This window comes from Solea senegalensis, linkage group LG17 (assembly GCF_019176455.1).
Source record: "Solea senegalensis isolate Sse05_10M linkage group LG17, IFAPA_SoseM_1, whole genome shotgun sequence".
Lineage (NCBI taxonomy): Eukaryota > Metazoa > Chordata > Actinopteri > Pleuronectiformes > Soleidae > Solea > Solea senegalensis.
Window position 1 is genome coordinate 12,413,993 of NC_058037.1, and position 25,112 is coordinate 12,439,104.

The following is a 25,112-nucleotide window of genomic DNA, read 5'->3' on the forward strand; positions in this document are numbered from 1 at the left end:
AGCATGACGCATGCTTGATCAAATTAACTAACTTTAATAATGAAGTCTGTGTTGGTGCCATGGCTACAACTTTTATACTTTTGTGATTCCAGTGCAAAAAGTATACACACAACTCAGTGAACGTCACCTTAGGAAACACTGCCCTCTTTTGGTCATACTGTGAGAAGTCTGATTTCTTTTGCTACACCAAGTTCAGGAGGTTTAAATAATCAGATTTACCTCGACTGACATACTGCGTGTACTTCAGACAGCTTTCATGCTGAATTCCTGCTTTATCAGTAAGACTCTTTCAGAGGTTTAAATGTTTTGATTGGACCAAAACCAAGTTGGCCCATAGTTCTGAAAAAAGAAAGTCTTTATTTTAAGTGTTGTTGATAAAAATCATGTGACAGATAAAGGCTGAGAAGTAAAGCTAAACTATTTGAAGTGAAAGTGAAATACAGCTGAAAAATTAGCGTACTGCATTATCCTTCAACATGCATTAAAAAAAACATAAACAATCCCATGATCTCAATCAAATGAACTGTGTTGGTCACTGTTGTACATACAACCCTGTTATTTGCGTTTCATTCTCTTATCAATAACTTAAACATCTTAGACGTGCAGGACTATTGCAAATACAGAGTTCAGTGAAAAATTAAGAAATTAGACTTGCACAGCTGAAATCCTATGATTTTATTATTGCACATCCAACACATGGAGAACTGTCTGACACTGATAGAGCTTACGGAATACACACTCTGGCCATCTGACAACTAGTATGACAGCAGTTATTTGGGTGTGATTGACAGAAGCGTAGCCTCATCAGAAAAGATAGCTATTTTTATGTAGTTTCTAAACCTTAATGGGAGAGAACGAATGGCTGAAATCCAAAATCACCACCACAAATATTTCCAAGCAATGAAAAACAGAACGCTTTGCAATGACTGATTGATCCAGGAGGTCCCGATCAAAGTGAGTTGTTGGGGAGGTGCGAGCTTGAGATTTTACTTTTTGGCAGTCTGAAGACGCTCACTCACATTCTCCCAGTTGATTATATTCCACATAGCTTTGACATAGTCCGGGCGCACATTTTTGTATTGAAGGTAGTAAGCATGCTCCCATACATCAATGCCAAGAAGAGGGATGAGACCTGAGGGTCAGAAAAAAAAAGTAAAAAATTCCATTTCATCTGTGACAATAAGTGTTTGTTTATTTTATCTTGCTCTTGTTGTTGTTTTCCTAACCTGTTGTCCCTTGCAGAGGATCCTGGTTAGCACAGGCAGCAATGCGAAGTCTTCCACTCTCCTTCTCAAAGCCCAGCCAGCCCCAGCCTGAACCCTGCACTGCTACAGTGGCAGCAGACATTTTCTCTTTCATCTTCTGGAAGGAGCCAAAGTCACGATTGATGGCTTCCATTAGCTCCCCTACAGGATGCGAGACAGACAAATACTATTATTAGGGACTATACATCAAAAGGAAGAGGCATTTTAAGTATTTTCATATATGTTTTTTCATTTTTTATGTTACCTGGATGGAGTGGTTCCATAAGCAAATACAATAGTTAAATTTTTGTGATACAAAAAGTTTATTTTTAAGTTAATTTATGTAAATGTGGTTGAATAGTCTGGATATTTTTTAGAGTGGTAAGAGGGGAAGAAGAATAACAGAGTAACACAATCTCGGAAAAAAACACAACATCTTAGATATGCTTCCACCTTACCCTGTGGCTCGCCTCCACCATTTGGAGAAAGGTTTGTCCAAAAGATAGTGTGGTTAATGTGGCCTCCTCCATTAAACCTAAGAGCTGGCTGGAGGGAAACTTGTGCAGTCACGTCACCTGAAACACAATACAAATGACACTCAGGTGAATACGATGAAGTCAGGACAAACAGTGGAATTTAGCTCATGAACTAATACAATTTTGCCTTTGTACCCTTTGCCAGGGCCTCTTGATACTTCTCCTCTGTAACGTTGAGGTTGTTAACGTATGTGGCGTGGTGCTTGCTGTGGTGCAGCTGCATTATCTCAGCACTGACGTGGGGCTCCAGGGCACCATAGTCGTAGGTCAGGTCAGGCAGTGTGTGCTTGTGCCTCGCTGCAGTTACCTGGGTTAAAGTTTGGCTGAGGCTGGCTGCACACCTGCGGAAAACGGTCAGGGGCACAGTTTACCAGACACACCATTCCCACATGTAGGTTTTACGTGACCAAGGCACAAAGTTTTCAGCTTTCAATGGTAAGTGACATTATAAGGGGTCAATGTTAACCTGGCACAGATACAACTTGCACACGTTTGTTGAGCTAGTGCAACTGCCTGGAAGTGGCCTAAATATCTAATGTGTATATGTAGTCATGGTTGTTTGTCAGCAATGTATGAAAGCGAGTGTCAAAACGCTACAAAAACTCAGTCAACATCCCCACAGAGACGCCCGTGAACACATGGTTAAGCGTTCATTTAACAACAGGTTTTATACTGTGTGCCACATGCTAACCAAGCTGAGCTGGTGATACAAGTTAGCATCATGCCTGGCTAACTGTTAGCGCTGAATAAACACCGGTCTCAAGTTCATGAACGACATATCCTCGCAGGAGAAGCTGTCCTTACTCACTGTGCACTCTGAACACAAGTAATGCCACGAGTTGTTATGTTGACGCCAATTTTACCTGCGTATCTGGCCAACTCTTGAGAGCATATTCGTAACTAAGCCCACAGTCTCAGAAAAAACACACACCACCAACTGAAAACTGCCCTTGACAAGAGGGTGTTCAACTTGACGGGGCTTCGACCGTACCATTATCGTCGAACAGGGGGTGTTCAGGACAGTGCAGGAATTTGACAAACAACAGGTGCGACAACTGAAGGCACGGCGCCACTCAGGGGTAATCATGTATCGTTTATATTTGCAATTCTAATGAAATTATCAAAGAAGGTACATTTTCCAACGCACATTTAAAAATATCTATTTACATGTTTCACCCCTCTCTCACATGTAACGTTACTCAACACACGCTTTTGGATGGCTTTCGTTCCGAGGCCTTTGTGGAAATGATCTTACGTCCCATGCTACCCCATGTGAGCAGTAGGTTATTGTAGTTGCGTCAAAAACAAACAAATAAAAACAGTATTTTAAAGGGCTTTAAAAACACACTATTGATTTTAAATGCATTGTGTGAGGGTACGATAAATATATAATAATAACATAAATCAATGCAACGACACATGGTCACAAAATTATACGTTTATACAGCTTGCACAATTTAGCTTTTAAAGTAGCAGCAAAGAATCACGTGACCATTTCTTCTACCATATCGGAAGCAATGCCAGAGATCGTCTATTATGGGGCAAATGAATCACTCACGACTTGAACCAGCGAGAACAGTCCAAAATCAAACGCTAGCTGTATATAGCATGAAATATAAGCAAATATCGACAGTAGAGATGCTGACTACTAGATAGAAACGTAATTAATAATCACAGTCATCATACGCTGATAAATTGTCATTGATTAATTGTTTCAGTTAGACATCTCTCAAGGAGGAATCGAAGAAAAGAAAACATTGCATTAGAAAATGAAATATTATTTATAATATATTATTATTATAAATTATATTATAAATATTAAGTCATGATGCATGGAAAAAGACAATACATCATAAATAACTGAATTATTAAAGTTACTTACAACAATTATTCCAGGAGCATGGTCCTTTGATGTCTCATTCTGGAATCCGGAAATCGCCGCCGTGTGAGTGGTCTGTCTACAGTCTCTAATCTTTGTTCGCTCGCACTCTGCAGCAGCAGCGAGCAACAGCTACAGCCATTCTGTCCTACCCACGGTGAGGAAGATGATGGTCACAACGTCGAAACGAGGCAGCCACATATAAATTCACGGCAACATTTTTGGATTGAGTTGCAATTTTGCGTCTTAGAAAGCCGTTGAAGCGAAGGGGGTCCCATAATCATCGAGAGAAACGGGTCAGGTGAGCGTTTTCGTCGGTCGAAGGCCCTACATCTGCAGCTTACTGCCCGCTACTTTCAGGAAAAGGAGCGCAAGGGAGGGAGTCATTTCCTTCACCGCCATTTTGTGATAAAAAGGAGCGGAAAACAGAGCCAAGAATTTCACGCTGTCATGCTGAACACGAGAGAAACACACCGGCTCAAAACTTAGTTTCATCGCCCCTGTTCATTTTGCAAGCGGATGTTGTATGTTGATCGCAGCCGACGGTTAATCCGTAGTTAGCGTATTTTAAATATCCCTTGAAATCCCATCGTTGCCGGCCTCACCAGCCAACACGTAAGGCTCGATAGCTTTTATATACAGGTGATAGTGATTTTATTTGGGCGGACGTGTAGTTCACCTAGTTATTGTGCACAGTTACCCTCATTTGTTTGAAACTACAGCATATGTTGTTGTTTTGCAGTTTAGCGAAGCTGTCATAACAGGTCGTATTTCTCTGCGCGTGGACCAACAGTTCTAGCGCAGCAGTAAAATAAAAATGCTGTCTATTTAACACTCGACTTAAATGATGTTTTTCTTCCTTTCTTTTTCCAAGATATCACAATGACCAACGAGGAACCTCTCCCCAAGAAGGTGGGTTTCTTTCTTTTTTTCTCTCCCATTGTTGAATTGTGTTTAAAATAAGACTTTCATGAAGGGTGCCGTTGTTAAACAAGTTTCCTGGTTTTCTTCTCATACAGGTTCGCCTCAGTGAGTCTGACATGAAGACCCTGACAAGAGAGGAGCTGTGTACAAGGTAGATCACACTTCTGTACCTGGACATTCATTACATTGTGGGGGAATTTGATCTGTTGAGCATTTAATGTTTACAAATGTTCTGCACCACTTAGATGGAAACAGCACGACGCCTATGTCCAGGCCCTGGAATCAAAATATACAGAGCTATGCTGTAAGTACATCTGCTGTTATACAAGTAATCTAATGCAATATCAACATGGTTTCCCTTGTCAGACTTCTTGTTTGGGAATGAGCTAAACCGATACTCTGCATTAGTCCAACGCCTGATCAAGTATCACTTAATTGCTTCTTTTAATACATGCTATAACGCTTGCATGAGTTGGTGCTATTGGAGCATTGTGTTGTTCAAATAGCTTGTTATTGTTAGGCTGAACATGCACCAGCACAACTGTTATTAATAACAGCATTGGACTAATATCAGTATTGAGTGCGACAGTGGTAGTAAGCCACCCCTACTCTTTAGAGGCCGATTTGCACTGTACTAGACAAATTGTGTCTTTGTATTGTCTTTTAATCATGACATGTTTACTTCTCTGCCTCCCTTCATCGTCTCAGCCAATGATGTGCCCGGGTTGAAGGAGTCAGAGGAAAAGCTCAAGCAGCAGCAGCAGGAGTCTGCACGCCGGGAGAACATCTTGGTCATGCGACTCGCTACCAAGGAGCAGGAAATGCAAGAGTGCACAGTACGTATATGTATTCATCTGCCATCTCAATGTTTTGGATATTAATATGGGGGGGGCTCTGATTCTTATTCACCTCTACAGGTTTTTAACTCAACGGTGTGCCTTGTAATTTAACAGTCAGTGCTTCTGAGAGAGGTGTTGTGCACTCTGTACCCCCCATGGAATGACTGAACTTTTCTCCTCAAGTTACTGATGCTCTGGCCTTTGTAATCCTCTGTGAATAACTGAAATATATTACACGTTGTTACTTTCTAGCCCAGTTAACCTTTGCCTGTTGTTTTAATCTCTGAATGTGGGTTTAATGCCACTGTAGACAAATTATAAATGATCATATTTTTAAACAAAAAAAAAGAAAGAAAGAAGAAGCTTAGAATGTATCATGTAAGTAACTGCAAAAGGCACAGGACACAGTGATTAACTGGTTAATGTAGCAGGTGTATATCTGAAATGGAAGAAACCAGTGTCAGGCAATTCATTGATTAACTGACCTCATGTAAGCAACTGCACTGTACCTCACATTCATTGATGTCTTGCTGTTATTAGACTGACAGCTCACTGGATCTTTGTTTGGCTTTATGGCAGCATGTGTCATTCCTGTGAGCAGCAGCACTAGTGACCTCCACTCCTGCCAGGCTCTAAAATCTAGTTGTGATTTTTCTTGAAGTGGCAGGAGACTGTCAGTGACTAAACTGCCTGAACTTGTTGTTTTGAGGCATATTAGTTGCATTGTTTGCTTCGTGTGGATATATTCAAATCAGTTTAGTAAAATCTAGAGGTAGACATCACTATCTTTGATAGGCGCCTTTATGTTTAATGATGCAGCTATGAATTTATCTGCTTGTTCCTGGTCTTCGTTTGTGTGTGTGTCCACAAATGCAACTTTTTTGATGTTTTGACCTAATTGTAGATCACTTGTTAAAGTTTTAATTTTGAAATGACCTAAATTCAGCCCCAGATCATAGTCATAACTGATCATACTATTGAAAACCTATCAGAGTTGGCCTTACATATAACAGTTTTATTTTAGTAACGTAATATTCTGGTTCATCTGATTTTTGGGCACAGGTCAAGCTAAAGTACTAGTCAAAAGGTCAGTAGAAATATTGAATAATTAACTGATCACTTACCCATGTTTGTTTTGTCCTGCAGACCCAGATCCAGTACCTCAAGCAAGTCCAGCAGCCGAGTGCAGCCCAACTGCGGTCATCCATGGTGGACCCAGCCATCAACTTGTTTTTCCTCAAAATGAAGGCTGAACTGGAACAGACTAAAGACAAACTGGAGCAGGCCCAAAATGAACTGAGTGCCTGGAAATTTACACCTGATAGGTAAAGACAATCAAAATAACTCCCCCTCAAAAAAAAGTCAAGACTTCCTCACGCCCCCCACCCTCACTCTCACTGCAGGCATGCAGGAACAATGGTGGGGGGGAAGGCTGATACATGCTGTACTCGCCACAAGACTCAGACTTGACAGAAAGCCAGTCACTGCAAACACAAAACTCTTTTTGTACTCTTGCACTGTGCCAGCTACATATCACATAATCTAACGTGAAAAGACAGTATGGTCAGGTGACACTTGTGTTTCAGCTCTCTCTCTCCCCTCGTATCCCCTCATCGTCCAAGGGCCTGAAGGAGTCCGGACTGTTCCTGAAGAGGTGGTCACTCACTTCCCAACACGGATATGCCCTCCTCACCCCCTCAGACAGTTCATACATTAAATAGGGGGGTTATGGTGGAGGTTGTGTCAGGCAGGGAGCCTCCCTAGCCTAAAACAGCAATTGAACATTTTAAAGACAATTCCCATACTTGGTTTAAAAAGACGTTTAAACTGTGGATTACACCACACACATACCTGCTAGTCTGCCTGAGAATCGTAAAGACTTTGTGGACAGTCTAGACACATTGCAGTAAACTTAAGGAAAGTTCTAGGATTTAAAAGTAAGACTTTGTGGGGAAGAGCCGCTAGAAATGATGTTGAGACTGTGGCGGAGCCAGATCCTTGGTCCACAGGGGGACTGTGGTTCGGGCATGCAAGTGCAGTTGCCTGTGTCTTTGAACATGGGCCCCGCTCACGGTAGAGTGTATTTACATGTTTTATTTTGTGACTTGTTTCTTTTCATTTTGCATTTGATTTATTCCTCTTGTTTCTCTGAAACAAACACTTACTGCAGTGTGTGTGTGTGTGTGTGTGACGCATGATTGGCTTTGACTGTTTAGATGTGTTTAAAGGTTTGCACTAATATGTTTTTTTTTGGACGCACAGTGAAACACACTGCTGTAGGTGAACTCAGTCTTGTTCTGAAGTTGTGAATGCAAATGTCTTGAACATGTTACGAGTTGACGAGAATGTATTTATTGTACCTCTGTGTTTATTTGTGACTGATCTTGCAAATTTTCTCCCTCAGACATTTACATATACAGTAGGTTGAACTTTTCCCTTTTAGATCTAATGCCACCACTTTCACAGTAAGAGCACACAGTTAAATCGGGAACTTTTTTTCTAAAAGCAAATTTATATTCAGATATTTGACAACTGTGGCAGTGCGATTTGAGCTGGTAGTGTATATGCAGCCTGTTGACACATCTCTGTCAATCATCTACGATAAATTAATGGCTTTGATAATTTGCATGCAACTGACTAAAGATATGTGGTGCATTCACGCAATATTTCCAGTAACGTACATGGTTTTGAACTAGTTTAAAAGAACTTATGACGTGTGGTTTCAGCTGCTAAATAGTTAACCATTATTGGTAATATGTTGGTGTCCTGATGACTTTAAAACAGGCATTTATCGATGGCAGTCAACTATAGTGTGGTTGTGAGTTGTACGGGTAAAAGCATGATCATAAAAATTGCTAATGTAAAAAAAAAAAGAAGAAAAAAAACAGGCATGCTGGACGATCAGAGGATTCCCTGACCTGTTGTAAAGTTTGAGACATTTGGTTTTACTGTTGAAACTCATGCTCTACTGTATTTTAAGTGGTGATTGCACAAAACCATTGTCTGGTCAGGCAGTGGATTTTTTTTCTTTTTTCCATTACACAGTTGAGGGTATAGGCTTTTATGATATTACCACTCTGCCATTACTCTGTTTATATGCATCATCATGCTTGTTCTCCACACTCAGTCGTGTAGTCGGTAAGAGAATTGCTACTGTTAACCTTTTTTTAAGTGCTCACTTTTCTTCATTGTGCAATATGGTGAGTTAGCGTGCAAAAACAGGTGTTTTAGCTTCATTGGGTCTAGGTTGCTTGTTTGTTTTTTGAGTCAAGTAAGGAAGAATTATTTATCATCCAAATTTAAGTCAGAGATATAAGTCAGTTTGGACTTATAATTTTAATTTATTTGTATTTGCTTTGTGTCTGTTGGTAATTATTATGTATTCCATTGGAGTCTATTGGACATAATGCAAAGTGTGCTGTGACTCGAGTCATTTGGGCACGGCCCGGTTGAAGGGATTCTGTCGACCCTTGGAAACATGGACATTGGGTCAGACGGTTTATGTCTGCCTGTTGTTTTTGTCTCTTGGTTCACTGTGTGATGTGAGACTTGTTTCCCTTACAGCCAGACGGGGAAGAAACTGATGGCCAAGTGTCGGATGCTGATTCAGGAGAACCAGGAGCTGGGGAGGCAGCTGTCCCAGGGACGCATTGCCCAGCTGGAGGCTGAGTTGGCCCTGCAGAAGAAGTACAGTGAGGAGCTCAAGAGCAGTCAAGACGGTGAGAACATGTCCTACATCCATCCTCCACTTTTACATGATTGCAGATCACATGTATATTTACTGTCGCTCTATTTTTTTGACCGTCTTCCTGATCTTCATCACTCCTTCCCAGAGCTGAATGACTTTATCATCCAGCTAGACGAGGAGGTGGAAGGAATGCAGAGCACCATTCTGGTCCTGCAGCAGCAGTTAAAAGATACCCGACAGCAGGTGTCTCACACTCCTGGCGCTGTGGCCGGACCCAGCAGGACTTCACCCACAGCATCCAGCTCATCCACCGAACCGTCCACCCAGCCCGAGCAGACCGGTGCACCCTCTGATGTGGGCAAAGACTATGGGAGAGTCTCCAATGGACCAAGTAATGGCAACTCATCCCAGAGGAGCGAGACCACTACACCCAGTCTGTACCGAGAGGTCAGCAGCACTGAGGAAGACTTCCCCATGTCCCCCATGGTCTCCAGTCCGGGTGAAGCAGAGACCAAACTGTCCAACCTCTCCGAAGAGGCGTTGGGGAATCAGACTGCCGCTGGGAGAGGTGGAGGACCTGTGGGTTTCGGGAGCCAGCTGAGCGCAGGATACGAGAGCGTGGACTCTCCGACAGGCAGCGAGACTTCATTGACTCAGCATTCGAATGACACAGACTCCACCACCGACCCCCACGAGGACAAGACTGCCATGGTGACCAAGGGCACGAGGACTACAGGGTCAAGGCATGCACAGAACGGCCTGGACGCTAGCACGAGCGACAGTGCAGTTTTGTAATGTACCTTGACGTGTACTGTCGTTTCCCTTCTTTTTTTTTTTCTTCCTTTTTTATACAACATGCAAACAAGGCAACAAATGCATAGTCGGTAACACAGCACTGCTGTCCAACACATTTTGTTTTCACTCTCCTCCCCTTTGCCTATTGTGATGCCTCTTTCACATTTGTGTTACTAAGCAGGGGATATTACAGGACAGGGTTAATATTAGATTGAATCGTGTGGGTTTCTGATTTAAAACTAGTGTGTTTCATTCTGCTGTTTATTTGAGCACGTCCATGATCTAGTTTGAGCTCTTGACACTGAAATAGGGCATCTGGTGTTGTAACTCATCGTCAAAAGTCAGTAAAGTCATTTAAAAACACAGGAGCTTTGAAATATTCAAGGTCATTTTTAGATGTTGGCCTGTTTTTTTTTTTTTTGATTTTGTTTTTTAAATACAATTTTAATTTTTCATTGGCAAAAATATTCTGTTCAAAAGACTCTGTTCAATTGTGAGTAGTTTATATGCGATGTTCATATTATTCTGACTTCAGTCCTTTTCATGTACTGACCAAATACCAATAAAGAATTTTAATACTATTGAGTGAAATCCATTATATTATTATTAAGCAACAACACTGGTATTAAAATGTAGTAATTCACAAATTCTGCCCTAAATTAACAGCATTGGTAACAATCAAAATAAATCATTTCTGTAATGGTCAATACACCAGTATGTAGAAGCTCTTTCAGGTATTTTTAAAGCTAAAACATAGCTCAAATTTACTTGTATTCCTAAACAAAAATGTTAGTTTTATTGGTTGAATGTGATGCTTGATTAAATTCTGACATTTGGGTATGAAAAGGTGAATTCAGTTTGTCATTTGCCAAATAAATAACATTTTTAGCATTAAACACACTTTTGAAAGATTTGTTAAAAAAAATAAATGAATAAATAAAGCTGTTTTTGTACCAGCAATGTTGCTACACAGATTAAAGTTATGCTGGCAAAAGAATCAATTATAACAAAATTACACCATGGACACGAATCAACAATTATAGTAAAATGTAAGAATATGTGTATGAAAATACTGTACATAAATTGACTGCTATACAGTATTCGTGTATATAATTACAAGCTTTGCACAGTGCCTTGAGATAATGTATGTTATGATTTGGCGCTATACAAATAAAATAAAATTTAATTGAATTGAATTGAATAAATAAGTGCGTCCTCCACGACACACGGTGGCGCTGTGGTACTTTTCCTCGAGTCAGCGTTTCCTCGTCATCAACCGGTGCAGCCCGCGGTGTCAGACAGAGACACACAGACAGACACAGGCAGTGTCAACAGACCAGAGTTCAGTGTGTGGACAGACACGAACAGGAACAACAGCGCCTCAAACTCCAAACCTCAGCCTTCACCATGAACACCGAGCCTGTCGTTATCGTCTCTGCTGCGCGGACACCAATCGGTAAAGCCTGACTCTCCTGAAGCTGCTCTCTCTCATTAATTAAGAGCACTTTGCAGCTGTGTCATTAGCTCTTTTTTTGACGGCAGCTGCACTTAATTATTGCTCCTGTCCCTCAAACGTCTTAAACGTTCACTTGTTTGTTTCACACGACCTGCATTTTGTGTCGTGTGTGGGTATTAATTAAGTTAAGTGGTCCCTGTCATTGAATCGAGTATACGCCGAGTGGTGCAGCGCTCTGATTGGTTCGCTCCTGTATCCGGTGAGTTTCGGCGACGTTGATTGGCTGCTTGGTCATAGTCCCATGACGGACGAGCCTCACGCGATTGGCTGCTGAGACTCAGCATGAGACACGTTATTGATAAGGAGTTATCGATAAAATTACCATATTTATTATTAATAATATTGATAAAACCTAATTATTTGGCGGTGGTTTTCAGTTTAACATGCATGCAAATGAAATCATAATTATCTGGAAAAAATTAAAAAATATTATTTGATCTCTTGAAATGATTTACACTTATTTTTAGGCTACATCTATAGGTTTTATATTTCCTCACATTTCTTCTAATAACTTCAAAGCTGCACATTAATATAGATTGTGTTCATATATTTTTTTCAAATTCTCTATAAATAAGTAGTAGTTTTAAAGAGAACTAAGTATTTTTTCCTGTGAACTATATTTATATTATAATAAACAAAATATTAACCTGAAATAGGGCTGCTACGATTATTCAATTAATTGAGTACAAAATTAATCGTCAACTATTTTGATAATTGATTTAAATGTTGTTGTTTTTTACTTCTTAAATGTGAATATCTGTATGTTTTCTTTTCTTATAACTTGCACCTGCTTAACACATATTAAGAATCAAATGACTCGGGTTGTTTTTAACTAATCTCCACATTCTTACACAGGGTGTTTGAACGGCGCTCTGTCCTCGGTGCCTGTGCATGACCTGTGCTCGGTGGTGATCAAGGACGTTCTGAAGCGGGCCAATGTGAAGCCAGAGGAGGTTTCTGAGGTTATCATGGGACACGTCTTAACAGCAGGTAGATAAAAAGGCCTCTTGTATTCACATTTGTGACAGCGTGATTTGACTCTAATCGAGTTTCTCTCTCGGCTGTGTTTATCTTTTCTGCAGGTCATGGGCAGAACCCAGCGCGTCAGGCCAGCGTCGCAGCAGGTATTCCCTACCTTGTTCCTGCGTGGAGCTGCCAGATGGTGTGTGGCTCTGGGCTGAAGTCTGTGTGTCTGGGAGCTCAGTCCATCCAGGTTGGAGATGCCTCTGTGGTGGTGGCGGGAGGCATGGAGAGCATGAGCAGGGTAGGTTTGATGTGATGTGAACAGAAGCTGGTTTGATGTGAAAGCAGGTGGAGAAAAATCAGTTTATACGTATTGAGGAGATGTGCTTTTATCACTGAAAAAAACTATTTAAGTACCAAAATCCAAGATTTAAAGTCTGAACAGATTCATCATTTTATATTCTCATGAAAGATCAAATGCAGTCTGTTGTTAAATATTTGTCAAAGACTGTATATACTCTATATGAATTGAAGTAGTCTTCCTCCTCCTGGAAGTAATAGCTTGTCAATTGTGTAAAGTATGTTTCAGTTTACAAGAAAATAAATGTAAAATATGAGTGGACACAGCTCCTGTTTGCAGACAATGTCAGAGAACTTCGATTTGCGAAACGTCTACATGGTGCTGGTCATATCACCAATGTCAAGGCTTCAAAATGGGAGTTTGGTACAGATTAATGTGTTGTGTGGTTGTATATACAAAACATTAGGTGTTTAAAGTGGTATCCTTACCTAAAAAAAAATAAAAAAAAATCACAATTTTCAGTAAAGCATTAAAAAAAAATCCTATTGCTGAGGACGAAATGATTTGACCTGTTTTCCGTTGACGCCTCAGGCTCCTCATACACTGCAAATGAGAACGGGAGTGAAGATGGGCGACGCCTCCCTGCAGGACTCCATGGTGACGGACGGGCTGACAGATGCTTTTCATGGCTACCACATGGGCATCACAGGTCAGTTTCATCAGTTCAAGTATTTTTTCCCACAACACCAACCCACTGGTTCATGTTCTGTGGTGACTGATATTAATATTTATGGATTTCCTCAGCGGAGAATGTGGCGAAGCAGTGGGGCGTCAGTCGAGAGGAGCAGGACCGCTTCGCCGTCCAGTCCCAGAACAAGACGGAGACTGCACAGAAAGCGGGACACTTTGATCAGGAGATCGTCCCCGTCGCAGTGCCTTCCAGAAAAGGCAAGAAGTTTTTCATAAAGCGATAAGTTTTTCCATTTATTTAATTCAGTTTGTATGCGCTATATCAATTTTCTTTTTCCCGCTTAGGTCCAGTGGAGGTGAAGGTGGACGAGTTCCCTCGTCACGGCAGCAACATGGACAGCATGTCCAAACTCAGAACCTGCTTCATCAAGGACAGCAGTGGCACCGTCACAGCTGGAAACGCCTCAGGTTCGCACAATCTACAATCTTCACGAAGATGTCGGCCAAAGACTTGTATTCATAATTAAAACTAAGATTTGTTTTTTGTTTTTTTAAATCTTCTAGGTATAAATGACGGAGCAGCTGCAACTGTCTTAATGAGCCAGTCCGAGGCTGAGAGGCGTGGCATCAAACCAATGGCCAAAATTGTGTCATGGGCTCAAGCTGGTCTTGACCCATCTGTCATGGGAGCTGGCCCCATACCGGCCATCAGGAAAGCGGTGAGTATTTAGCAACAGCACGTCCGTGTAACGCGACATGAGAAGAATTCTCACATGTGCCGTGTATTTTTTCATGTATTATGATGTTGTTGTGACAGGTTGAGAAAGCAGGCTGGCAGCTGGACCAAGTGGACTTATTTGAGATCAATGAAGCGTTTGCTGCCCAGTCTGTGGCTGTGGTCAAAGAGCTTGGTCTGAATGCAGACAAGGCAAGTACCTGTGCCAAAGACGTTATAAAGGACAGATTGAAATGACATTTTGTAAAGGAATTTATTAAGACTTTGGTTTTATAACAGATTCACAATTTTGTTTTCTTTTTGTGTTGGAAACTGAGCAGAGGTTTGAACACGGTCTTCTCTCACATTTTATCACGTTGTTGTTTTGAGATTTAAATTTAAAGTTGTCTTCCTACTTAACAGGAAGAGAAACAAAGTCAAGAATAGACACGTTATCCTATACATGGAAACACTGATATTACTTCAGAATGACTGGTCTTTCAATCTTAAGGGAAAATACATGAAATCTAAGTGGAATCTTAACCCATATAAATCGGTTCTTACATTTTTCTGCATCAGAGAGCTTTGGATGCCTTTCCTCTGTGACCTCCTGATTTCCAGTTACTTTGTTTCCTCACTCCTATCGCTACCACTTGTCCATCCCTCAGGTGAATGTGACCGGCGGTGCCATTTCTCTGGGTCATCCCATTGGAACGTCCGGCTGCAGAGTGCTGGTGACGCTGCTGCACAACCTGCAGAGGACAGGAGGCCGAAAAGGAGTGGCATCCCTGTGCATCGGAGGAGGAATGGGCATCGCCATGTGCGTGGAGAGAGTCTGAGATGAACCTGACGCTGCTTCGCCGGACTGCACTTGTCTCTTTCATCTTAATAGATAAGGGGGTATATTGAAACTCATCGTTTACGCTGCGGTATAGGATTTAAAATACTAAATGTTTACATGGGGTTTGTCCTGTCTGTGTATTTAAGGCTAAAGGGATTTTTATGTTATAAAGACCTTATTATTCTCACTGTGAACTCATTAGAAATTTCTCAGGTAGTAGCTGTGACACACAACTTAATGTTAGTTGACCCAAATCCATTATTCTTGTCTCTGACTGTCAGTTACATGTTGAATAGCAGTGGGAATTTCCTTTAAAACCAGCTGTCCTCATTTACCTGCTTTAGTGACACTAACACTGTAAAGGCAGAGATTTTAGATCTTGGTAGAAACAGGCTGCTATTTCTAACTTGGTGTAATTTATCAATTAAGAATCTTTCAATCGATTTTGCTTAACATTCCGATGACGTGTACCTTTATCTGATCAATTGTGCTGAAAATCCTTGAATTCAAGCTAAGTGCCATATGGTTGGGTTTGCTTGCCTTCTCTAACCCAGTGCTTCCTGTAAACAGCCAGATGTTTGTGACAATGTTTTCCATCACCTATCTGTTAAAAACATCAGTAAAGAATTAAAGCCATAGTTTAAAGTCTATTAAATCAAAGCCTGTACAGATGACAACTAGTCGTTTTGAATTAACAAATCAGTGGTCATTTACAACCATTGAAGCTTTTTATTAAGTGTCCAAAAAAACATATCACTTGACAGTTCCTTGGGAGACATGGTGCCCAAAGGAGTGGGAGAAAAGTAAACAGGCAAAGTGCAGAGTCTACACTAGAGCGACAGCCATGAAGAGCTCCTTATGCATAAATACAGACGTTGAAACTAATCAGGAACAAATCGGAAGCCCTCAACCCTCCAGGCTTCCTGATTGCACAGCATCTCTGTACGACTGCCCGCCCTCCTTCGGCTCTGGGAACAGTTTGATGAGATCATCAATACGGAGGATGGTGATGGCGGCCTCGGTGGCAAACTTGAGGCTCTTCGTCTTGACCATGGTTGGCTCATAGACGCCGGCCTGACGGTTGTCTCTGGGCTTGCCGTTGACAAGGTCCAGACCAATCCTGGAACACAATGAGGAGTCAAAAATGCATCTAATTGTGCCTCTGTTTTTAGTTTCACACAAGAGACAGCAAATATGTGTTATTTGATTATTTTAAGAGTCTTGCACAGTATTTAACAGGACTGAGACAATATGATTCAGTCAATATTCCAAAATCAACATTCAGGCAGTGTAACATTTTCTACAGTGAATGGAACAGAGGTACATAAGATGTACTAAATACATTTTTTTAACTTAACGTTACATAGAACTCCAAAAAATATATATTTTAGCTATGCCTAAAGGTATAAAAACAAAATGTTGGGCCAACGAAAGCACAAATGAGCCTTCACATGAAACTGATTGCAGATAATAAAACAGAACAGTGTATTAGGTACAATTATGCAAAACACTCACCACTTAAGATTCTTGCGTTCAGGATTGACCTGAGCCTCATTGTGGAAGGCGCGAAGCTTGGCCACCAAGTCAGTGGAGTCCTGAGCTGCGTTCACAGCCAGCGTCTTGGGGATGACGAGGAGAGACCGCGCAAACTCAGCAATGGCCAACTGCTCTCGGGAACCCTGAAGAAACAAAAAAGTGATGGATTGAGTTTCGTCTTTAGAATTTACTGGTTTACAAATCTGACACACGTGTGACTAAGCAAACTCACCATGCTAGTAGCATAGTTCTCCAGGTAGATGGACAGAGCTGCCTCAACAGCGCCACCCCCTGGTACTACAGACTTGGACTCCAGAACCCTCTTGACTACACAGAGAGCATCATGCAGTGAACGCTCCATCTCGTCGCACATGAAGTCGTTGGCTCCTCGCAGAATAATAGAAGCTGATGAGCGTGCTTTGGTACTGAGAGAATTCAGGAGAAAACATTACAGCAGTTAATTTGTGAAACAAAACACTGGAGGGACTTCTGTTTAACATTGTTAAAACCCATTGTTACAAAAGACAAGACTAAAATGACCACAGTTCTCACTTCTTGACAAGGATGAGCTCATCATCACAAACTCGCTCCTGAACAACTTCCTCAGCCTGGCCGAGCATAGTGGCCTCGAACGTCTCTTCTCCCTCCAGGTTGGTCAGAGACGGGCAGAGGGTGGCTGACAGTGAAAACACACAGCTGATGTCAGTAACTGTTGCTGAGTCTGAGCACTGAATATCAGACCATGACTCAACAATTGAGAAAACATGCAGAGATGTAATACTACATCAAATGTCAGGCATTTGTATGCTCACTTACCTCCTGTAGCCTTTGCGATGCGTTTGAGGTCCCTCTTCAGGACCCTCCTCACTGCCATTGCTCCTACGTCGACAAAGTACTTCAGACACATGTCGTCGATGCCACCGGTGGTCAGGATGACATTGGCACCTGCAGCCAAAATCTTCTGGATCCTCTCCTTCGTGATATCAGATTCCCTGAAGTAACAAAATATCTCTTCAGTCACATCAAACAAACGTTCTGGCTTTCTAACTTTTACAATTCAGCTGGGCAAATATAAATTATGTACACTTGAAGACATTAAACAAATGATTGTGTCCAATCCACAACTGTGTCAACAGCTCACAGAGAAGCTGTTGTCTTGACTTGTGGCCGAGTATGTTTTATCCCACGCGTATCACTGTGTACACTATGGAGTCAGTATCACAGCAAATTTAAATGGGAAGATTTATTATTTATATCATATATATTTATCACCAACCTTTGTCTGATCTGGTCCAGCTTCTCTGGGTCATTGATAAGGACTTGGACTCCCATCTTCATTTTGGTCTTCTGCAGGCTGAAGTCCAGGCAAGCGATCTTGGCGTTACTAACCCGCTTTGTCATACCTTTGGGATGGAACAACGCATTTTTCAAAATGGGATATAACCGAAGAGCAAGTAAAATGAAACTTACCAACACAAAACAACACAATGTTGGTGGAGAAACATCACAAAATGTGCTGAAACAAAACTGGCCTCATTTCAAGTTAATAATCAACTGTCAGGCCAGAAAGGAAGAGCCACAGTACACGACTACTGTGACTATTATTCCTTTCTGACCAGAGTAATGTTTCCCACCAATTCACCGCATACATCATCGAAAGGAAATAGCAGCAAACTTAGATGGGAGATGAATCACTTATAGACATTTAAGTGCAATGATAATGATGATAAGAAAAACAAGCCACAATTTACAATGAAAAACATGCAACAGACACCTTGTGAGCCAACAGTGCAATTCACTGCATATCCATTAACCAGGAAGCTCTCCATTTGGCTGCGGCCATGGGCTTTCAGCACGTTGACAGAGTTGATGGGGTATTTGGCAACTCCTTTACTGTCCACAAACTTCACAGCCAGTGCAGCATCCACCACCATGTCAGCAAAGAAGTCTGCATCACTTATGGCCCAGAAGTCAAGGTAGATACAGAGGGTAAGATTATTTCCTTTACCAACATGCAAAAAAATGTTGTCAGGTGCCTAATACAGAACAAAGGATACACTCCAATGATTTTAGAGGACATGGAGGTCTTGGCTGCATTGATTAGACACTCTCTGCCAAGGTCATCTGTTCCAATAGTAAGGTTCTCATTAATGTAGCGCACTGCCTCCCTGAAAGGTTGGGAGGGAAAGTTTGCATGTCAATAAAACTCAATGAAACAACGTAGAATGAAAAATAAATCTGGGACAGTTACAGAGTGCATCTCAATGCCAGCATCTTACTTGCAAGCCAGACGATATCCACTGATGACTGACGTGGGGTGAATCTTCTGCTTTACCAGCTCATCTGCACTCTTTAGCAACTCTGCAGCGAGAATCACCTAAGGGAATGTGACATGGCAACTTTATGCGAGAAAACAATCAACTGTGCATCAGTTACAAGTCCCACAGTGACTTTACATTGTACCATCGTTTCATTAGGAGTGGCAGAAGTGAGGCTGCACAACCCCTTCAGACACTGAGGGGCAGTTCATCTGTCCTGTTAGCATAGCCACACACCCGTAGTAAGAGGCAGATGTACGGTACTAAAACAGGACACAACACGACTACACATTTATTTTTCACAAACTACATACTGGACAGAAATAATGGGTTAATGGCCCCTTTCAAACTTGGTATTAACAAACATCCTCAGAGATCAGCTTACAAGTGAACAGCGCTCCGTATGTTTCGTCCCACTAGGCATTAACGTCACCTGGATGCATATCCTGTGACCACATGATATTACATCTAAAAGGCAGTACGCAAATACAGGTATCAATTTAGTTCACTAGAATAAAAATATTTCAAACTAAATCTGACTGTACAGATGAGTCTGCAATGAGTCTGTAATCACTATGCATCTCTATGTATAGTGATTGAGAGATAAATGTCTGCAAACCACCACTCAGTAGGTTTGAAGAGGCATATAGAAGACATTGATGTGTTCAGCCTCAAATCTGTGCCATAAACTTGTGACTGGATCACTCAGGATGGATGATTATACAAGGACAAAAATTCCCAAAACATATTTAGTTATAATTTAATTTCAAACATGCAAACATGAAATAAAACCACTGCAAGCAGAAATAAATATATATATAATGAATATGAATATATACTGAATAAAGTAACAGGTTATTTTTTAGCTCAGAGGGTGCAGCCGTTGTCCTCACTCACCACAGATGTGGTCCCATCTCCGACCTCCTTGTCCTGCAGGTCAGCCAGTTCACACAGGACCTTAGCAGCTGGGTGCTCCACCTCCAGCAGCTTGAGGATGGTTGCTCCATCGTTGGTGATGGTCACATCCTGTCAAAGAAGTCCACTGGTTACAAGCTGTTGCTACTATATACGGCTTTGGATGTAAACATTTCACATCACGATCATCCTGACCAACATAATTGCAATTTGCGATAATATTGCAATGACTAAAAAAAAATCTGTCCCTAGTCAAGTCATTATCTCCCTGAATGTATGCATGGGTTTATCCTCCCACAGTCCAAACAACAAAACAAAAGATGTAGATTTTGGCAAATTGGACACACTAAATTGAACGTAGGTGTGAATGGTTGTTTGCCTCCATGTGGCCCTGGATTGGCACCTGCGCCCCCCCGCGCCCCCCCCATTATCCTCCACATGAGAAGCGGCAGAAGATGGATGGATAATAAGTCATGAGGAAAGATGCAGTTCCCCCGTGTGGTACATAAAAAATAAATCTCAAGGACTGTATTTTGGTGGTGGGTTGTTTTTTTACAGGATTTTCTAGTCTCTCAAATTAAATATGAATGCTTTCAAGACACAAGAAATTCACCCCGACTTATTTATTGTAAGGGGTTTTTAAGACGATAATACTGAATATTGTGCCATCATTTATCTTAACCTTATTTAAGTATGTGATTTAAAGGGTGAAGGCACTAATGTTATACTGACCCCAATGTCGTCCACCAGCATCTTGTCGAGGCCAACGGGTCCGAGGGAGCTCTTGACGATGTTAGCGATGGATGATGCGGCCATGACTGAGTGGAAAATGAGAATGATATACAACTGGACATTGCAGGACAATTTAATTGACACTTCTTATAACATGCATGGCTTAATCAATAGCTACAGTATGTTCAGTCAATATATTTAGAGTGGTGCACAGTCAGCTAGCCACACCTTCAGACCATGACAGTGTTTATTCTTCCCCATTAGCATAGCCGTTCATTCATGGTGATGCGAATGAAAGGTACTGAAATAGGGTTAACCAAGTATAATACATGCTTCTGGTGTTAAAGAGCTCATTGTCTATTCTTTAAATAACAAACAAAGAAATGAAGCCGAGTCAACTTTGTCCGAGGTTTGCGCTAGCTTTAGCATTAGCCACACGTGTGTTCACGGTACCAAATTAATCCATTTTCTGTAGCGCGCAAGACACGCTCAGAGTAAACGCGAGGTTTGTCTGAAATATCAAGAAAAGCATTGCGACAACGTACCATTTTGAGTGCGAACGGATTCGCCACTCGTTCTCTGGCCGAACACGTTTAACGGACCCTCTAGCAGCGACATTTTGGACCACCAAACAACCGACAAGAAAGGAAGTGGCGCGGTGCAGTATGGGTAAACCGGTATTAGACAGAAGCTTCGAGAATAAAGTTAATAAAAAAATAAGCGAATAACTAATCGTGGTTGGTTTTAACTAAGAACTAGATGTCAACCATGTGTTTACCATCAAGTCTCACACAGCCCAGTCCCTTAATTTGATAAGAAAATGAATATTGTCACGTTGTTCTTATGAACTACATTTCCCAGCATTCCACTGCGCCATCCTCCCGCTGATCACTTCTTTGTTTGTGGGTGGATTTATAATCTATAGGTCGTGTGTCAGAGCGCCCCCTGCTGCAGAGTTGAAGACAATAGTTATTTGGGGAAGAAAACTCCTTGGAATCACAACGTATTATTTATATAATTAAAAAGATAGGATAATAATCATTGTATAGTCAAACCTGGATTGTTTTAAATATACAGAGGCTCAGACAGCTCTATACTTGTTCTATATTTAGGACAGAGAAGGGGTCACGTCAAAAATAGCAAAGTCCTTTGTTGGATTATCAAAGGCCAAATGTCTTCTGTGTTTCTATAAAGAAGAAGAGCAGATTAAGGACCCTGGTCTACACAGATACATCTAATCTACTGGTATCTATTGTTTTACCTATATTTACTACTGCAGGGTGCAAAATTAAAAGAAAAGCAAAGCTGACTGGTCACTGAGTGGAAACCAGTTTCATTCTCTGAGTGAAAGAGTTAAGTGGGGAATTTGCAAATCTTGGGTTTAAAACCAGCCAAATTGTAATGAAACCTCAAGAGCATGAGATGGTAATTCATATATACAATATTCTACAAAAGAATAAACTACCTTCTCCAGATAGTAATCTTTGTGATATTGTCTAAACACTAGAATAATTAATTGTCTATTGACCACTAAGCTTGCTCTCAGGTAAAACTATTTAAAAAAAGTAATGATTATTATTATCATAAATAAATCATGTGTCATATTTTCAGTCTTGAGTGTAGAGTTTGTGCAGATGAATGAGAGAACACACAGATCTGTTTAATTTGAATTTATTATCTCCAATACATTGTTTTGTTGAGCAATGACAACTAGGCAGTTAAAAAAATACAGTACATTTAACTTAAACATTAAAGCATTGTAAAGCATACCTATGGCATACAAGAATAACTTTCCTAAAATGTACATCTTTACAAAGTGTTTACAAATAAAACATAAAAAAGACAGAAAAGTGCAAAAAAGAGTCAATGAAGACCAACAATCCCCACCAGTGAAACAGAGGATTAAAAAAAATGTACACAAAAAAAAAAAAAACATACTTCATATACCTAACTTGTGTTTGACGCACAATTCCTGATGTGAACAGTAGGCCATGATATTGTGCTTTTCAACTTTTCACGTGTTTTCATGATTTGGAACTTGAAAGTAAGCAGTGCGTGATAGAAAACTTGAATGCCATTTCTTAAAAAATATTCACAGTATCTGATTTCAAATTTTGTGAGTGCCCTTTAAAATGATAATAAAACTATCTTTTAATAATAAATATATTTTTAATTTACAACCAGTCTGTGGCTTTAAGTAAGAGTGATAAAGGGCGTTAATAACAACATTGGGATATCAACCAAATAACGTAAGATACATTTAGTGACCTTTCTAGAGAAATCCCGTTTACATGATGTGGATGAATGGATGAATCTCGAGTGCAGAGAGAATGATCGTCTCGTATGAACCAGGTAGAAGTGAAAACTTTCTTTTCTGTGAGTGTGGATGCGACATCAGTAGTGTGACAGATGGGAGTGCCCCATAACGTAAACAAAGAGTTGACTGTCCATTTGAGTTTAAAAAAATATACCAAATACAGTACTGTTGTATTTTTTTTTAACAAACTCTCCTCGATCCTCTCCTTTGTGGTCCCTCTTTAAAACAAAGGTTTAAAATGGTATGGTTTCAAAAACAAACAAACAAAAAAAAACATCAACCAGATGCACATTTCACTCTACATGACGATTAAAAGTGTCTCTCACTTCCTCGCAGATTGAAAATAAATATGAAATCCTATGTTTTAATAGATCTCTTGATATTAAAGCATGACACGCTATTGATGACAAAAGTGGCAGATAGAGTGAAATAAGCTCAAATACTTACTGATCTAAGGCTAGTCATTCTTAACCTATGGGATCTTGTAATAGCCGACGTGATTTCTTTACATTTGCATCATTTATTTGTTACAGTTATTGCTAAAAAAACAAAACAAAAAAAAACGCGCTGTTAAAAGTGACAAACTAGCCTGAGCAGCAAATGTGACTGCATTTTAAATTTATTTTGTAAAGCTGCTTGTTCAGAACCCTTTGAAAGTGTTAGCACAAATTAAAAATTAAACACTAGCCTCCACTTTGATTTTTTTTATCTCTCTTGTACAGGCTACACTCATACTCGAAACGCAGTTAAATTAAACCTAAGAGAAATTTAAAAAGACGAACCTCGCAAGTGATCAGGTACATGTGACAACATCTGGCAGAGATCAGCTGACCTTTGATGTTTGTACTTTTCAGTTTGAAAGTCTGTTTTGATTGGAAAACAGATCAAACAGATATCCTCAAATACTTCATCTGTACAACAGTTACCTCTACAGCGCTCTAAAAATTCCTCTGAATATTAAAACCCATCCAGTCAGTTCTTTTGTTGTGACCAACCTACCCACACTAGATCACTACTCTTTGAAACATGTACAGTTTGAACCTGCAAGTGCTAAGACCGCTCACATGCATGCTTTGACGTCACATTAAAAGTAACCTATCTATTCACTAAAGCTGTTGTGAACAGGGACAAAACCAAAGAAAGTCTGATCTACGTGTGCTGTTCTGATTCTGTTTGTGGACTACATTGTCGTATACATACAATGCAAAGCAGCAGTGCCCCCTTTTGCTTCTATACGCTGTATTTTATTTAATATATAGATTTGGCTTAAGATGCAGCGTTGCTTCAAGCGAAACTACTGGAGCTCAGACACTGAAACTTGTCCCGCAGAGACTGGACGATTTTGGGTTGGCTCTGCTGCGGCTCGCTCCACAGGTATTTCTCCAGTTGCTCGCGGTCGAGGGACCTAAGTGGGTCGCAGGAGCGCACCGGGGTGCACGGCAGACTCTGGGATTGGACGATACCCTGGCTTTGGCTGGGGTGAACAGCCGAGCTGCCATTTCTCTGCCCCGACCTGTCGTGTTCCTGTTCGCTCTCGTCCTCCGATCGGATCTCCACATAGTCATCATCGTCTTCGCCATTGTCCCTGAAGTTAGCCAGGTAGTTCTGGGTGGCGTTGAGTATGTTCAACGCAGACGCCCGATTCAAGACGACCACCTGTTGACCATCATGTAAGGTGAGTTCCGACTGTCCCAGGGTGGAGCGCTCTGGGAGGCTACTCTGCCGGCCAGCCCGACCCAGACTAGGTGCGTGAAATCTGTCTGTGGTTCGATCCACAGTGGGTCTGTTACACTGGAGTCCGGACTGATTGTTCTCCTGGCCTCCCAGGGAGCTGAGCGACTGACAGTGACCGGACGGGGAAGGCTTTGAGGCGGGTAACGACGAGGCATTGAAGGACGTATGTCTCTTAATGGAACTGTACACATGCTCCTCTTTCTCACTGGGTGCCGACATGCATGAACTCCACCTCTGAGAGGGTGGGGTGGTTGGAGTGGAGGGGAAACTCTTCAGAGAGGGGATGGAGCAGGAAGAGGTTAGTTTGCGCTGCGGGGTGGAAGATGCTCGAGCCTCCCCTACGTTGTTGACCGAGGAGACAAAGCTGGCCAGCTCTCCATTGCTGTACGTGGAGTGGAGCCATTCTGCCTCCAGTGAGGTCTCGGGCATGGACGGTGAGGACGACAGCCCCGGATGGGCGTGGTGAGCGGTGGCAGAGGTGTGACCAGCAGGACTAGGAGGATCTTTAAACATTATCTGGTCATAGAGCTGGGAGTACTCTGCTATTCTTGCACCTGGAAAAAAAAACACAGAATGTGTGAAGTTGATATTTTCAAAAATGCACAAATAAACGCACATTTGTTTTGTTT

The 25,112-nt window shown here is 41.3% G+C and overlaps 5 protein-coding genes and 1 non-coding gene across 8 annotated transcripts in view; 2 read left to right on the forward strand and 4 right to left on the reverse strand.

Annotated features, from left to right (window-relative positions):
• Nucleotides 1-660: 660 nt before the first annotated feature.
• Nucleotides 661-2,789, reverse strand: sod2 (superoxide dismutase 2, mitochondrial). The gene is made up of 5 exons (XM_044048975.1): nucleotides 2,644-2,789; nucleotides 1,916-2,121; nucleotides 1,703-1,819; nucleotides 1,227-1,406; nucleotides 661-1,132 (listed from the first exon to the last, which is right to left on the reverse strand). Exons 1-5 carry the CDS (start codon nucleotides 2,772-2,774, stop codon nucleotides 987-989), a joined length of 780 nt encoding a protein of 259 aa, XP_043904910.1. The 5' UTR covers nucleotides 2,775-2,789; the 3' UTR covers nucleotides 661-986.
• A 965-nt stretch (nucleotides 2,790-3,754) lies between these two features.
• Nucleotides 3,755-10,486, forward strand: LOC122783976 (WT1 associated protein). Of its 2 annotated transcripts, none has more exons than XM_044048973.1 (8): nucleotides 3,755-3,960; nucleotides 4,534-4,571; nucleotides 4,679-4,734; nucleotides 4,829-4,887; nucleotides 5,292-5,419; nucleotides 6,569-6,747; nucleotides 8,987-9,141; nucleotides 9,256-10,486. In XM_044048973.1, exons 2-8 carry the CDS (start codon nucleotides 4,542-4,544, stop codon nucleotides 9,903-9,905), a joined length of 1,257 nt encoding a protein of 418 aa, XP_043904908.1. In that variant the 5' UTR covers nucleotides 3,755-3,960; nucleotides 4,534-4,541; the 3' UTR covers nucleotides 9,906-10,486. The 2 variants fall into 2 exon arrangements, with proteins under 2 accessions (XP_043904908.1, XP_043904909.1); XM_044048974.1 differs by having other exon boundaries at nucleotides 3,795-3,816.
• A 700-nt stretch (nucleotides 10,487-11,186) lies between these two features.
• acat2 (acetyl-CoA acetyltransferase 2) lies at nucleotides 11,187-15,569 on the forward strand. Its single transcript, XM_044049256.1, has 9 exons — nucleotides 11,187-11,361; nucleotides 12,277-12,411; nucleotides 12,504-12,685; nucleotides 13,277-13,394; nucleotides 13,490-13,633; nucleotides 13,721-13,843; nucleotides 13,940-14,094; nucleotides 14,193-14,303; nucleotides 14,759-15,569. Exons 1-9 carry the CDS (start codon nucleotides 11,313-11,315, stop codon nucleotides 14,927-14,929), a joined length of 1,188 nt encoding a protein of 395 aa, XP_043905191.1. The 5' UTR covers nucleotides 11,187-11,312; the 3' UTR covers nucleotides 14,930-15,569.
• A 46-nt stretch (nucleotides 15,570-15,615) lies between these two features.
• On the reverse strand, nucleotides 15,616-21,091 carry tcp1 (t-complex 1). Its single transcript, XM_044049255.1, has 12 exons — nucleotides 20,978-21,091; nucleotides 20,433-20,518; nucleotides 19,683-19,811; nucleotides 18,747-18,844; nucleotides 18,525-18,635; nucleotides 18,242-18,423; nucleotides 17,744-17,870; nucleotides 17,284-17,459; nucleotides 17,020-17,143; nucleotides 16,700-16,892; nucleotides 16,447-16,610; nucleotides 15,616-16,051 (listed from the first exon to the last, which is right to left on the reverse strand). Exons 1-12 carry the CDS (start codon nucleotides 21,048-21,050, stop codon nucleotides 15,838-15,840), a joined length of 1,677 nt encoding a protein of 558 aa, XP_043905190.1. The 5' UTR covers nucleotides 21,051-21,091; the 3' UTR covers nucleotides 15,616-15,837.
• LOC122784630 lies at nucleotides 20,608-20,746 on the reverse strand. The gene has a single exon (XR_006362202.1). It is a non-coding gene; the product is annotated as a small nucleolar RNA SNORA29 (small nucleolar RNA).
• A 996-nt stretch (nucleotides 21,092-22,087) lies between the features above and the next one.
• LOC122784185 (pleckstrin homology domain-containing family G member 1) overlaps nucleotides 22,088-25,112 on the reverse strand; it is a 36,861-nt gene continuing 33,836 nt past the window's right edge. For both annotated transcript variants that reach the window (XM_044049335.1, XM_044049334.1), the window contains one exon: nucleotides 22,088-25,037. In XM_044049335.1, the coding sequence (XP_043905270.1) occupies nucleotides 24,034-25,037 (1,004 nt within the window). In that variant the 3' untranslated portion in view covers nucleotides 22,088-24,033. The remainder of the gene's footprint in view (nucleotides 25,038-25,112) is intronic.

Excerpts from the sequence above, each read along its gene's own strand:
- sod2 (XM_044048975.1), bottom strand. The coding sequence starts at position 2,774 with ATGGTACGGTCGAAGCCCCGTCAAGTTGAACACCCTCTTGTCAAGGGC. Across the intron at positions 1,407-1,702 it reads TGGTGGAGGCGAGCCACAGG|GGGAGCTAATGGAAGCCATC; the intron begins GTAAGGTGGAAG and ends CGCATCCTGTAG. Across the intron at positions 1,133-1,226 it reads TCCTCTGCAAGGGACAACAG|GTCTCATCCCTCTTCTTGGC; the intron begins GTTAGGAAAACA and ends TCTGACCCTCAG.
- tcp1 (XM_044049255.1), bottom strand. The coding sequence starts at position 21,050 with ATGTCGCTGCTAGAGGGTCCGTTAAACGTGTTCGGCCAGAGAACGAGT. Across the intron at positions 18,636-18,746 it reads GGATATCGTCTGGCTTGCAA|GGAGGCAGTGCGCTACATTA; the intron begins GTAAGATGCTGG and ends CCAACCTTTCAG. Across the intron at positions 16,893-17,019 it reads GAGCTCATCCTTGTCAAGAA|TACCAAAGCACGCTCATCAG; the intron begins GTGAGAACTGTG and ends GAATTCTCTCAG.
- acat2 (XM_044049256.1), top strand. The coding sequence starts at position 11,313 with ATGAACACCGAGCCTGTCGTTATCGTCTCTGCTGCGCGGACACCAATC. Across the intron at positions 11,362-12,276 it reads TGCTGCGCGGACACCAATCG|GGTGTTTGAACGGCGCTCTG; the intron begins GTAAAGCCTGAC and ends ATTCTTACACAG. Across the intron at positions 13,844-13,939 it reads CACAGCTGGAAACGCCTCAG|GTATAAATGACGGAGCAGCT; the intron begins GTTCGCACAATC and ends TAAATCTTCTAG.
- LOC122783976 (XM_044048973.1), top strand. The coding sequence starts at position 4,542 with ATGACCAACGAGGAACCTCTCCCCAAGAAG. Across the intron at positions 4,735-4,828 it reads AGAGAGGAGCTGTGTACAAG|ATGGAAACAGCACGACGCCT; the intron begins GTAGATCACACT and ends TGCACCACTTAG. Across the intron at positions 5,420-6,568 it reads AGGAAATGCAAGAGTGCACA|ACCCAGATCCAGTACCTCAA; the intron begins GTACGTATATGT and ends TTTGTCCTGCAG.